A 14511-nucleotide genomic window follows, 5' to 3' on the forward strand; every position below is an offset into this window, starting at 1 on the left:
TCACGAGTTGCGACTTTGGAAAACGAATGAGTGAGCGTAGCGAGCGAGTGAGATAGTGAGCGAGTTTTTCAAAGTTTTGCAACGAGTGGATATAAATTCGTACAAAACACTTTCTATGCTGTAATGTGTTTATGATATATTTAGAGAGAATTCAATCATTGTAAACTTTACGCGATTTTTCTAGTTTATGGCCTTTGGCATATTAAAACTCAGTGCGAGGAAAAACAAAGCTGGAAAATGCACAACGCTTTCCAAATGAAATTGTCATTATTTAGAAAATGACCATCGACAAACTCTCATACACAAAAACTTTATAAACACTTTTGGTATCGCATTTGTTTATTTAAACATCACCACAAGCGAATTACCTGAAACGGCTGTGAAATGTCAACCAAAATTGTGTTAATACAAGGCGTCGGTTACTTAAACAATAATTACGACCGAATTCCACATGTAAAAATGCAATTTTGCAATTTAGTTTTCCATGGTGTTCCCGAGTACTTGAATGTTCTTAAAAAGTCCGCGGATGCGTTGTAAGTTCCGAAGAAAATCTTGCATCTTTCATGCATCTCAGTCATCCCCACTTAGCTTGTCTTTGCTCCGTACGTGTTTGAAGAATGATTTTTATCATTTTCCTAACATTACTAAATTTTTTTCTCAAGCATCTCAGCGGTCCAGAATTCTCAATCCTTGAACCCGATTTTCCCCTCTTATCCAGGAGAAATGTCGCTGAAAAAGTCGTGGGAACGGAAGATGCCGAAGTGAAAAGTGTTGTGGAGGGCAGGGACCGAATGTGTCGGCACGAACCGTGAGAGGGGGGCGGATGTGGGGCGAGAAAACGAGGCTGAAGCCACCGCGCAAGCAAGGAATTGGAGGACGAAGATCCAGGAGAAAACAAGAGTGAAACGTACAGGTCAGCCCAGAGACCCGGGGAGGGGCCGCCAGCGCTGACAACGCGCACCGGGGGAGAATCATTGGACGAAGAGGCGACGAATCACATGGAACGGACGGACGGAGATCACCCGGGGCCAAGAGAGGGGTGGGGAAGATAAGATGGCGGATCAAATGGCGGCGGACACGGAGATGACGTGTGTCGAGTACCAGGAGAACAGAGACGACAACACACCAGAGCAGAGGAGAAGAAGCAATGGGGGACGAGGCCTGGACGAGGGCGGGGCAAGCGGCGAAGCCCGACGAGACTGAACTCATCAAAAGAAGAACGGGACGAGAGAGAAGGAGAGGGGAGAGAGAAGGAGGGGGGAAGGGGACAGAGAAGGAGAAGAGAAGGAGGATGGAAAGGGAAGGAAGAACCGGAGGAGGGAACACCGACACCGGAGGGGGGAGGAGGGACGGAGGAGAAATGGGAGGAGGGGAAGAAGAGAGAGGGGACAAAGCGGAGGGGGGGGGAGGAAGAGGGAGAAGGGGGAGAGAAAGGAGGGACGGAAGGGGGAGGAGAGGGAGAGAGGGGGAGCGAGGGGAGGAGGAGGGAGAGGGAGAGGGGGCGAGGAGGAAGGAGGAGAGGGGGAGGGTGGAGGGAAGGAGAGTGGGAGAAGAGGGGGGGGGGGGGGGGGGGGGGGGGAGGGAGAGAAGGAGGGGGAGGGGAGAGGGGGGAGAGAACCGAAGAAAGAGGGGCACCCAGGAGGAGAGGACAGATAGAACGAGGAGGAGGGAAGAAGAGACGGAGGAGAGGGAGGAGGAAGGACGAGAGGAGAAGAAAATGAGAGGGGGGGGAGGGAGAAAAAAGAGAGGAGGACAGACAACAAGCGACGCACGCCGGGAATATGAACGACCGGAAATGTGGTGAGGGGACGAGGACTGCAGGGTGAGCAGAGAGCGATGGTTGTGAGAGACAAAAGAGATGGAATAGACAGAAGCAACAACACGAGCATCATAGCCGGAAAGGCGATGGACCCCCGAGGCGACGGGACAAGATGCCGACAACAATGTGCTAGGTCCCACACTCAGACAGGGCAAGAACACGGGAAACCATTGCTCCCAGACTATCTGTACCCCGCGTACGGACCGCTCATGGCGCGAAATCATTTTGTAGCTTCGGTCTAAACGAACACATGAAAGTTTTACTCTTCAAAATCAAAATAGCTGTTCACCAACCGTTGAAAATTTGAACGGACAAATTAGCAGTGGAATTAAAGGCCTCAGAGTCCTTCAAAAGGCGAGTAATTATTTCTTTCTCAACAAAATTGAGTTGTAGTTTACCGTTCGTAGTTTGCCGTTGTTTGCGCATTTTGCAATGACTTTCACGCCATTGCGGTAAACTGTACCGGTTTTCAGACTCCCTCTGGGAGTTAAACTGCCTTATTTATCCGTCACTTTAAGCTAAAAACAGAGCACTATTTGCCATCATTCAAGGAAATGAGATTCTTTAATTAAAAACGGACAAATTAATTATCACAATATTGTGCCGTACGTAGACACTACGCATTTCATTCAGTTTGGCACTGTTTATCAGAATAAAATTCTGCTGGGAATCATTGCAAAGATTATTAATTTGTTCAATACAAGAGTGAATAGCTTGTAAAATGCTTTTCGGTCACAGATCTTTTTGAGTCAGAGAAATAGGATTAACACCCTGCGAGCAAAGTTCGGGAATTGTTCGGGAAGCCGAAATCGATTTAATGTGTTCAGTTTTGTGGTATATTTGTGATTTATTTATGATTTTTATTTGCTTTTTATTTGCTTCTCTGCAGTGTAAATTAAATATGCTGAACCTTTCTTGAGTAAGGTTCATTTAAAGCGAAGCTATTTTCTTCGGAAGTAAAAGGCAAACAGAATTCTTCACTCTTGCTCGTCGATCGAGTCGGACACAACATTGAAATCAAATCCGCGCATCCGCACAAACAAAAATTTTTCGACACATTTTTTTCTCGGATTCTTTTCCAAACAAATTAAAGTAGGAAAAGATAAAAACGTTATTTTCCGGCCTAGGTCGGTCCATCTTGGGAAAAACTGTACCCGAGGTCTTGGGGACTTTTCCCAATAAGGACCTCTCGGCCGGCATATAACATATATGGATTCTTCAGATTTTGCCTAGCGTGTTCCTGCTGACTTGCCTTTCAACAAAGTTCTACAGCAACATAAGCTTGTCGCTCGTTGTTTCTTCAAACTCTTTCGAAACCATTTAAGTTCTCTCGCTCTGATTGGTAAGTTCGTTCTATTCTAGATGCTGATTGGTTCCTTTTTTTACGCAAACAAGCCTAACGCGAGGCTGATTGGGCGTATCGCTTTTATCACATGTTAAAATATAACAAATATAGAATTATATTTTCAAGGTTTCTTGCCTAACATTTTGGCTATTTTTTTTAATTAATAAATTTACATCAAGACACTCCCGGCCTCTGAGTGACTAAAAGTACAGTGACTTTATCGCGCTGCAGCAATATTTACTACTTAAAGGAACTATGTCACGGGGATTTCGCAGTTTTATGGCCTAAACTGTTCCGAAATAAGTGATAGGGAACTTTACCCATAAAAACATTGTCTTTTTAAAACATTTAACGGAAGATATAACCTTTATTTGGGGATAGAAAACAAAAACTTCGGCTATAAAAATTGATTTTTTTTTTAAGGCGCGCGGAAACAACTTGAAAACTTTGGCTAACGTTTTCAAATTGCAATGTATTTTCATTCGAGACATCCGCAGCCATACGCGCTTTTAAATAGCAATTGTTAATAAAAATGGACCATTATTTTTAAGTTTCCTACGATACAAATATAAATTTGGGTTGTTTAAAAATCTGTTAAAACCCATGACATAGTCCCAGGCCTTTTTTTTCCTTAGCCATGTGTCCTTTTTATTTCCACTGCGATCCTCTGGGAGTTTTTTTTTTTAGTTGAACGAATCATTTTTTTGATATAATTTTACTTCGGTTAATTTAACTGTGGTTCGAGAATTTTCACTTCGGATAGCATGTTCTGTTGAGCTCATTATAAGTAGCACAAGAAAATTAAATGTGTGTTTTAATGTAATTTAATGTAAATGATTTTGTGTTTTGTTGTCTATTCATGTGTATTCTGTCAATTCGTGAATTTCGGGAAGACTCAAGTGACCTTCCAACCTGTCCACAACGATGACCTTCACGTCCGCCTTTATGCTTCTTTGAGCTTTTTCTCTCTACGGCCGCGCGCGGAGACGAAACCTTTGGATTGTCCGAGCACCAGCAATTGCTTCCGAAAGTGATAACACGAGATAACACGGAAATCGCCCCCTCGCAACGGGATTTGTACTCTCTCTACAAAAGATGCATGTAGATAAGACCACCAGAAAGTAACTGAAATACTCTATTACTTTAAATCTCTGTTGATACCATAGCAAAGGGAAACTATTTTGGCAAATTGATGTCCCCATTCTAAAAACGTGTTTAATATTCGAATTTTTCAGCTTCGTTGCAGCAGGATTGGAATATCACAGTCCATGATGTCAAATCTACGTCTGTAAGCATCAGTTGGTTGCCGCTGAACACCACCAGTTTAAACTCCACGGACATATACGGCTATGTAGCTGTCTACTTACACAATGGTACCAGTGACATACTTATGTTGACTGTAGAAAGTGCTTCATCTTCCAATACCGTGGTGCGCGATTTGAAATCCTACAGGAAGTACCAAGTCAAAGTTGTTGCTCTCGTCAAAGATCGAGTGACTGGAGTGATCTCACTTAAAAGCAGCAAGAAAATTGACATACGTACAAAGGAGGGTGGTGAGTAATATTGATATACTTCTATTTCCTAGGAGCCATCCGCAGCCACAGACGCTAGTTTACAGTTGCAGTGCTCTAATATAGCAATTGTTAATGAATATGGATCATTAGTTTTAGGTTTTTTATGACACAAATATAAATTTTGGCTGTTGGGAAATTAGGTATAATCCGTGACAAAGCCCCTTTAACTATTCGAAAGTGGTTTTCATATTGATGAAATCAAAACGGATTTCACTCAACTACTTGAAGTATTTATAGACGTGAAAATATTGCCTTAATCAAATTACATTCTGCAGGAAGTATTTTCTATCCTTTATTTTGTCCCGAAACTTTGAGGAAATTGAAGTCTTTATTGGACAGTACTGCATAAAAGGCAGTTATAGAACTGAATAAAAAAAAATAAGAATCATTGGTAAAGGAAATCTTAAAACTTTATTTTGCCTCATTTTAACGGGATTCAGGATTTTCAAAGACTGCCGGTAAACGACTGTATCTTGTCTGTCTCTATTAAACGATCTTGCTATGGTTTCGAACGCTTTGATTTTTCAACATGAACAAGTGCTGCGCTGGGATATCATGGTAGCGGGCAGACGTCGGTTCGTTTTGAATTTGTCAATATACAAGTTACAGGTCAATAAACAGACCCTCTGTACAGTAAAAAAACGTTTTGTGAACAAACCATTATGAAATTATTTTCTATGCAGATTATAGTAAAAATCCTTAGTACGGCGTGGTGTTTGTTATCAAAGTACGTTTATAAAAACATTCCAGTTGATGAGTGACACTTTATAATTTCTAGATGTACCCTAATACATGTCCAGCTCATGTAAACCGGTGGCTTACGCAAACGTCGGTCTGAGTGTTACTTAAGTAACTGCTTCGTGGTTTTTGCTGTACCGAACCCTGCCTTTCAAGTCAAAGTGGATGGTCAATTATTAACTGCCCGATTTTAAGCTTCTCAATCTTCTTTTTATTGAATGAATCGCGCTTTGCGGTAATGTTGTAACCAATAAATGAACTTTTTTTTAAAAAACGTAGTTTTGTGTCCAAGTTTTCTGCTCGAGAAGAAAACAAGAAATTCGATTTTACTACTCAGTGATCAGTCAAAAGCTGACTGGGATTCTTTAATTTCAAGTTTCATTGAGAGTTATCAGCTTTCAGTATAATTTCAGAGGTGATTCTAAGAATTGGGCCATTCTGATTGCTCGAGAAACTCGGCTTATGAGGCTATAATCACCCCGTGAGAGGTGTTTATAGCATTTAAAGGCTTGATTACTAAGTCATGCCCCTTTTGACATCTTGGAAAGTAAACATTGTCGCATTTGTTGAATGAAATTTTCCTTCATTTGAAAGAAGCCACTCCAAGATATTGATTGTAAAACATTAGCTTTTGGAAGGCTTTTGGAATTATCGTAAACACGGTGGTTTTAAAGATCGCACGCGGCCATGAGAAACTCAGTCAGATGGATTGAACAAACATAACTCAGTTCTCTTCCCAAAGGACTTACTCATTCCGAGAGGATTCGCACATTTGATCAGAAGCCACATGCAATAGGGATAGCAGAAAACGAGGGGCCGGGGTCCCGGAGTACTGGGTCTGTGGAAAACGTGGGTCTCGGGGTCAATGGAAAACACGGGGTCCCGGGGTCTGTGGTAAACGCGAGGTTCTGGGGTGTGGAAAACCAAAAACAATAAAAACTCTTTCTATCTTAAAAGGGAAGTTTAATTTTTTGGCTGTTATAGCGGAGCTCCAGCGCGCGCAGCACGCCAGCGGAGCACCATGGGTAAAGAAATTTGGAGTAAAGCTATGGAGCAAAAAAAATGTGGTTAGCGAGTGAGCGTACGCCCGCCCGCCCCCCGTACAGACTCTCGGGGAGAAGGAGAGGAGTCACAAGGCAGCCCATCCGGGGGCCGGGGGTAGAAGAATGCCATCTTAGTATCACATGACCATATCGCAGGCAGAGGTGTACAACTTATCGAGGTCATGTGTTTTGAAGCTGACCGCTGACCAGTTATAGTTTTCCGTTGAATCGCGGGCTCAAACAAATCTTACTTGACAAGATTTTGTTAGCGCATTTTTTTCGATTGGAGTTGACGATCTATTTCGGCTATGGATCTTTCTTGAGTAGCATACGTTTAATAACTTCAATGACAGTATTTTCAATTCGCTTTTTTCACGATCCCATAATACATCTTGTTTTATTTAAATAACCCCCCAAAATTTTTGCATAAGCATTGTTTTCAATTTCTCTGGGGACGATTGTACGTCACTGTAAATCCCAAGAGAAATTGAAAACAATGCTTATGCAAAAATTTTGGGGGGTAAACAAGATGTATTATGGGAACGGTGAAAACAGCGAATGAGGAGGCAGCGGCCACACACGAAGACCGAAGGCCGAGGGGAGCGAACCCGACCGCGGCCAGGAAGCCACCACGAGCACAGCACGAGAGGGGGGGACGGGAGAACCGAGAGGAAAAGAGGGCGGGGGAAAAGAAGAGGGCCGAGCGACGGGAGGGGAGCGAACCCCGAGCGGGGCCACACGAGCACAAGCCACGAGAGCGGCGGGGCGGGGAGAACCGGCCAGAGGAAAAGAGGGCCGCAGAGCAGGAAAAAAAGAAAAGCAAAGCGGATGAGAGCATTTTTACAAAATCTTAGGAACCAGAAAATAAGTGTGGAGCTCTGCTTTTAGGCTTGCCTTAATCTATATATTAATGCATTACCAAATGAAACGTGATTCTTTGCATCGTAAAACCTATTTCATCATGTAAACATGTTGTGAACGGAAAGCCACTTGAGCGTTGTGAATGGTACCTTTTCTTTTATAATAATAATTTATACATTTATATAGCGCTAAAACTATAAATATTCTAAAGCGCTGTTTACTATATGTAAAAATAATATAAAATTTTATAGCCTTTTGGAATAACGTCACACATCATACAATTTTTTGCTTCAAACAAATTATATGAAAAAATATGTAAATTATCAAATAGTAATAAACCTTTTGTTGGTGGGAAATAATTTTCGGCCAAAAATTAACCTTCAAAGGTTTGTCGTGATTCCGAAAATATTCAGACAAACTACCCGCGCGCCACCATCGTCCATATTTCTCACGGAAACACTGGCGCTGGCGCTGACTTCATTCACCGAGTTTCATTCATGAATCGATGTGTCGTGCCGTGTTTTTTTTTAGTCAAAAAAAGCAATGGCGTTTTTTAAAATACCGACTATTAAAACAAGACCAAAAAAGAAGAATACAGTGGAGGGTTTGAGCGAGTTTGAGTAGGGTGACATTATAAACGAAAAGGAAGACATCGGAAGAGGTTCTTTTGGGGTGGCTTTTAAAACGTCATTTGAAGCTTGAAAAGCGAACAAACGGCGAATGTTGCCCTTAAGTAAGACTGTAATATTCAAAGTGTCACAAAGACAAGTTTGAGTGGCTTCCCTTCATGACATGCTTAATAGGCTTTTCGATACAAGAGAACACGTTTCACGAAGATTCTGAGTTAGTTGGTGATGTCTTTTCTAATAGACAAAATTTAGCCAGAAAGAGTCTTTTTTGGTTTCTAATTTTCCACACCCCGGGCCCACTCGTTTTCCACAGACCCCGGGACCCCGCGTTTTCCACGGACCTTGGTACCCCGGTACCCCAACCCCGCGTTTTCCACTAATCCCAAACGATAGCCGCAATGTTTGTTTTCGCTTTATTATGCAAATTAGGCACGTGAATCATTAAGGGGAAAAGCAAGCTTAAATCGACAAATTTCAACTGTTTTCTTACTATAGCTGATATTTTTTTTCATACCATGCTTTGGTTTCACTATTGTGGCAAACACATTTTAAGTTTAACGCAATTTTGGCGATTTTTATAAGACGAAAATGTTAACAAGTCAAGTAACCGAGCAATTTTTACAGAGTACCTTTAATAATGAAATCATTATTCCATAATCTGGCTCTCAAATGTAATTTTGGCGCAGATAGATCACTACTTCTTCTTAGCAGTGGAAACCCAAAATGGCATAACTCGCTTAAATCGCCTCGTATCGGCCTGAGAACCGAGATAACAACAGACATAACAACAAGACATCGACGGAAGTTGATTTTATTGTCAAAATATCATTATATTTAGCTATAAATTCGAAAGGGTTAACTCCCATACAAACCTTTATAAATACGAATCGTTGTAACACAACACCTCCATATGTCACTAGGCGAGAGTCACGTTTCGCGTATTTCAAAAGAGTATTATTTGAACTCCTCACATCGTGAGCTTGGGCCGCCTGTGCACTGTCGCGTAAATATTTGCGTACGTTAAAAAATGTACGTTGACAAATTTCCACTGTCGCGTGAAAGGTAATAAAAAACATTTCTTTTTTACGCGCGTTGAACTTACCTAAATGCCCGCCATCCTGAATTTTGGCGCCAAAAGGCAGGGAGATCACTGGTAATTTGATTTGCCTGCCGCCAAAGTAACCCGTTGGAGACAAGCGTTTCCTTTTCTTTTTTTACCTACGGCAAAGACTCTAGAGAAGAAAAAAGCAAGAGATACCAGGTATTAAAGAGAGCTGTTTCAATACCGTTATCAAGTTGGTGAATAGAGTGAGTTCTTGGCGGCCATATTGGAGGAGTGAAACAACAAATTGATTTTCCTTTAGGAAAAAAATCATTAACATTTTTATGCAAATATCGTGTTGTTTGACTCTTCCAACATGGCTGCCATGAAAACACACAGCCGTTTTCTTTCACTACTGCGTTCGTGTAATTTGGGTCTGTAGTCAATTCTAAAGATTACTGCTGGAAATGTTCGGACATTCGATAAGAAGTGCTTCTACATCTGAATGTTTTTCCATGTAAATCGACGGCGATTTAAAACAAAATGGCTTTCCACATGGTAAGTGGTATGTGACAAAATCCAAAAGTATGATTGGGTAAATCGTTGCGTAACCGCAGACAGCCGCGAAAAAAGTTGAACTCAGTTCAACTTTTTTGAAAACACTCGCGATCGCTACGTGCGTGTAACGTACGTAAATACCAAGAAAAAAACGTGGCAATGGAAATTGGACAACGTAAATTTGACACATAATCGCGCGCATAAAATTTCATTTTTACGTACGTTTACAATTTTTACGTACGTTAACGTGCGTCAACAAAAACGCGACAGTGGAAATCCACTTTAACGGTTAATTACGTAGAAGATTTGAATATAAACCGTACAAAAATGCTAATGAAAGCTAACACCTAAACTCCTATAGAATAAAGGTTTAGGGCTGTGTTTGTATTATTTAAAAGCCATTGTTCGTTTAGTTTTTCATTCAACGTCGTAGCAGGTGGCTGCTATTAATTCCCCTTTTCAAAATGTCTAACTTTATATACTACTTCAGTAAACTGGGATATTTTGTTTATTCCTGCATTAATATATATATTTTTTTCAATTGAGATGTTCATCTATTACTACTCCAAAGGATATGATGTGTTTTTACTCGAGAAATGGTTGGTTTTTTTAAATTGTTGATTCGTTTAGGGCTGGTTCCCACTAGCGACGTAAGCGACGGAATTGGAATCGGAGGCGGAGTCGTAATCGTAAGAACCTTACGATCTAGTGGAAATCAAAACGACGGAAGCGTCGGAAGCGGTAACGCAACGCTCACCTTTGCCTCGCTTACATGTTGTAAGTATTCAAGATGGCGGAAAACGATGTCATTCTTCTTTTGCTGTTGTTAATTATAATTCGACGTTAAAAAAGAAGAAAACAGGAAAAGAAAATGTTGGGTGCATGAAATATATTCACGTCGTTTGCATATTTCAAATTTCAATTTTCCCCGTTATAATACATACCAGATTAAAGACCAATCTCAGCAGCCACATCCTGCCAGGCCAAACGATTTTTTATTTTGTCTTTGAAGTCGTTTAAGGACTTGTCGTACAGTATTGGATATTTTCTCACCGCTTCTGCCAGTTTCTCGTCTGCGGTGGCCACCATATTACTCTGAGGCTCGTTTTTGCGTAATTGGATTGAGCTTTGTGATTGGCTTATTCTTCCGATTGGACTTCCGATTCCGATTCCGATTTCGGGTTTCCACAAGATTGTAAGCGACGGAAGCAAAAGCGGAATCGGAAGAAAAAGGAAACTTTCTGATCCTTCCGATTCCGATTCCGTCGCGCTTCCGATTGCGATTACGACTCCGTTTTTTGATTTCCACTAGAACGTAAGGCCCTTTACGCTTCCGACTCCGACTCCGCTTCCAATAACGTCGGTAGTGGGAACCAGCCTTTACGTTTTTTCCTGTATGATTAATTAGTACTATTGTTGGGCCCTTGAATTAATCGTTGTGTCATTTGACGCTGACTTTTAAAATGACAACGTTTGTTGACACGATGGATGTATTGAAGTAGTTCTTGCTGGCTTAAAAAGGCTCAATGTCAATTTTGTGAGTGATATCAGGCGCCTTTGTGTCACTCATGCTCTTGTGTATACACGTTAACGATACTATATATGACCGGGAAGCGTCTTTCTTGAAAAAATACAAATATTGGCCTGGTCTAGCCTGCGTCGCAGACAGTCCAAACCGCCGGCTGCAACGCAGGCTTGCCTGGTCGGGTGACTGACGAAAAATCCCGTTAAGCCTATAATTTACGAGCCTACCATATTTTCTAAATTAAACGCCCCGGCGTTTTTTTTTTCAAACTTGGCTTGATTAATTAACGAAGTGCATTTTTCTGTCAATTTTCAGGTTGATTTGTTATTACCGATTCTCGGAGAGCCAGAGGCAGTTTGTCAAGGCGGGACGATTTTTCCCTTCGTCCTTCGTCCCGCCCCGGCATACTGTCCCTGGGCTTCCAAGGGTAACTTACCAAAAGATATCAAGATTTGTGAAGCAAGTATATTTTTTGGAAACAAAGTAATAAAGTTAATAAACGGCAACGTAGCAAACGTCCTCCTCGTTTACAAACGTACTCCTCGTACTTATAAACAAACGCTAGAGGAATCCTCGCGATTTCAACAACAATGACCAAAGAAAGAAAGCGTATCAGTGGCGACAACAAGTTATGTTACGCCGGACTGTTCCTTTGAAGGTTTATCAAAATTACCAAAGTAGCATATCGTACTAGTATGTCATAGGAGTGCAATTCAAGAGAATATATTTACTCGTTGGCTTGACCGCAAATAAACGTTCCAGCGTCTATTTAAAAATAAGCAGTTTTAACCCCGGCGTTTACACGAGGCCAGGGTTTAATCGGGGTTTGCCTAGCCTGCGAACGCAGACGTATTTCCCGCTGTCGTTTCTCAAGCTAGGGCTCGCCGTGGGGTCCTTCTTAACTACAGCTGCTAAGGAATTGCTAAATTTTTAAAGATGGTTTTTGGTGGCTAGCCATTTTGGAGAGTTTGGAAATGCTTAATGGTGAATTTTTAATGGGGAGGACAACTGCATTGAAAAAATTGATATTGCGCGCGCGTACCTTCTGCCAGTCCCAAACCGCGCTCTAGAATTTAAAATCCCTTAAACTTGGAGGAAGTTAGAGTTGCGACTTTTTTTAAAAAAATAGAGATAACACAGCCTTCTTTATATTCCTTCGTATGGAATTACCGTTGACGTGTAAGAATGAAATAAAAGGCTTGTCTGAAAATACGGGTTTTTATTATGCTATAGCTTTAATAATAATGCGAATTTCATTAAAAACCATACGAAGCATTAAGCACGTAAACGTTCTTCATCTAATGGCACTAACTTTAATTCTTAGATCTATATGCTTTTTCAGCTGTAGGTTTTTTTTTCTATTCTGGCCACCTGACTTGTCAAATATGGCCGTGATTTGAAACAGTTGAGGAACTCTTCAATGGAACAAAGTTTTGCAAAAAGCCTATCCATAGGAGGTTTGGCGTCCAAAAAGTGACGGTCAGGAACTTTTCTTAGCAACAAATTGGCAATTAAGAAGGACCCCCGTAATCGAGAAAATACGGAATATCTCCACGTCAATCAACTGCAAGCACATAGACAAGAAAAATCTGTTTACGAAGTAGAAGGCACTACCCCTTTTACAGCGGAAAATTATTTGGCCTCTCAAATCTTATTTCTGATAAAACTTGGTCTCCCTGAATTCATACATGACAACTTCATCTCGATTTGAGTGTGTACCCCAAATTTTGGGGTCGTTATAAAATTAAGGATTCATATATTCAGTCTATTGTTCTAGCTCATTACATATTCCCGCCGAGTAGTTTGCCGAGAATGTGGCATATTTATATTTTATTTAATGTGACTTTTTCCTTTTGTTTTACGAAGTTCAATAAAACCTCTGGGACTAACTTGCCGCTTGATTGATTATGAAATATCACTGTTTAGCGTGCTGCATACCGGCGACAAGAAGCGAACAACTTTTGCGGAGGGTTTAAAATGTGGCGTGGTGCGGGGCCACTCAAAAAAATACATATATCAAGAAGTATTTAAAACAATGGTGGCTTAGTAGACACTGTAAAAATCCCGTTGTTGTCATTGCCGAAATGCACTGAACCTCGCAAAATAAATTTAAAATGTTGTACAACAACCTTCGAGATTACAGTTATTAGTCTTCTTGTTAACAACCTGTTTATTTAAATTTATACCGAATATTTCTAGCGAATGTTATTTGTTATTTGTTATTTTCCATGAAAATTGCTTTCTAAGTAAATGCACTTATTCTATTTGCAGTGCCCGCAGCAGGACCTCGGTTTAATAAAAATTTGGCCTTGGGTCATCACAGAGTTTTTGTAAGCTGGTTTAGGTTGCCACCAGATGATGTCGGCGGATTACTTCTGGGTTACAAAGTCTATTACCGACACGACAACACATACGAAACTAAAAGTGTCACAGTGCGACCAGACAAGCTGCAGGTTGAGTTGACTGATTTAGATCCAGACACCTACTATGATATATGGATAGCTGCATTTACAGCTGCAGGAGAAGGCCCACGATCGTATAGCGATTGGATCAAAACTTGTAAGTGAAGTGCCATCCTTGGCAGTTTCTAATGTAATTTAATTTAATGTCTGATTTTTCATTTATTTTCGGGGGTCGTGTAGAGTAAAGAGAGAATAGCAGGTTCTGATTTTTGAGTACTGTTATTAGTCTGCTGTTACAACATTTGTTTGTGGTTTTAGTGTGTGGATGGTCAATTTCTAATCAGTCCGGTGAAATTGTTTCTTCTGGTTTCCCCTACTACATCCGACGCGGTGACTGTTCATGGAGTTACTCTGCTGCTGATAACAAGTCAATACTTCTAGTCACCTTTCAACATTTTGATTTACCCTTTACATGGAACTGCAGGTAAGAAAATTTTTTATTCGTGCCGTTTAAGGAAGTCGCATGACAAGACGTTAGAAGTTTAAGTGTCATGGTCAGAAAAAATCAAAGAAATTTTGGCCACAGCCAAAAACTCATACTTTGTCAGTTTGAGGGCCTAGGTATGTAACTTAAAGATATGAAGTTAGTTTTTCGAAATATTCAATTTTACGGCAGAAAACCACGAATAACGGTAATCGTACCGGAAGCTCAAATTTTACTTCTCGACAATCCGAAATTTCACGCTTTTCAGCTTCTTGCTACCCAGACGTTTCAACCGCTGTAAATCTTTACTTACCTTAGTTGCATAGATTAACTCTTCCTTTATCGAAATATAGTTAGTATTTTTATCTCTGATTATTTCTGAGCCAGCTGAGCCTCGATTAAGTAGACACATTTTTCTCATTTAGGAAAAAGGCTAAAATAATCCAAATTCAGTGAGGAAAAAAGCTGACCGGAAGTGCTTCAAATCTTCT

General features: G+C 40.9%; 1 protein-coding gene across 1 annotated transcript in view; it reads left to right on the plus strand.

Moving 5' to 3' along the window:
- The window catches only part of LOC144634532 (uncharacterized), an 88302-nt gene that overhangs the window by 30993 nt on the left and 42798 nt on the right, over positions 1-14511 (plus strand). The window contains 3 exon segments of the mRNA XM_078493509.1: positions 4400-4717; positions 13406-13693; positions 13855-14020. Coding sequence (XP_078349635.1) covers positions 4400-4717; positions 13406-13693; positions 13855-14020 — 772 coding nt within the window.

This window comes from Oculina patagonica, chromosome 13 (genome assembly GCF_052425735.1).
Source record: "Oculina patagonica isolate OP01 chromosome 13, crgOcupat, whole genome shotgun sequence".
In the NCBI taxonomy this organism is placed as follows: Eukaryota; Metazoa; Cnidaria; class Anthozoa; order Scleractinia; family Oculinidae; genus Oculina; species Oculina patagonica.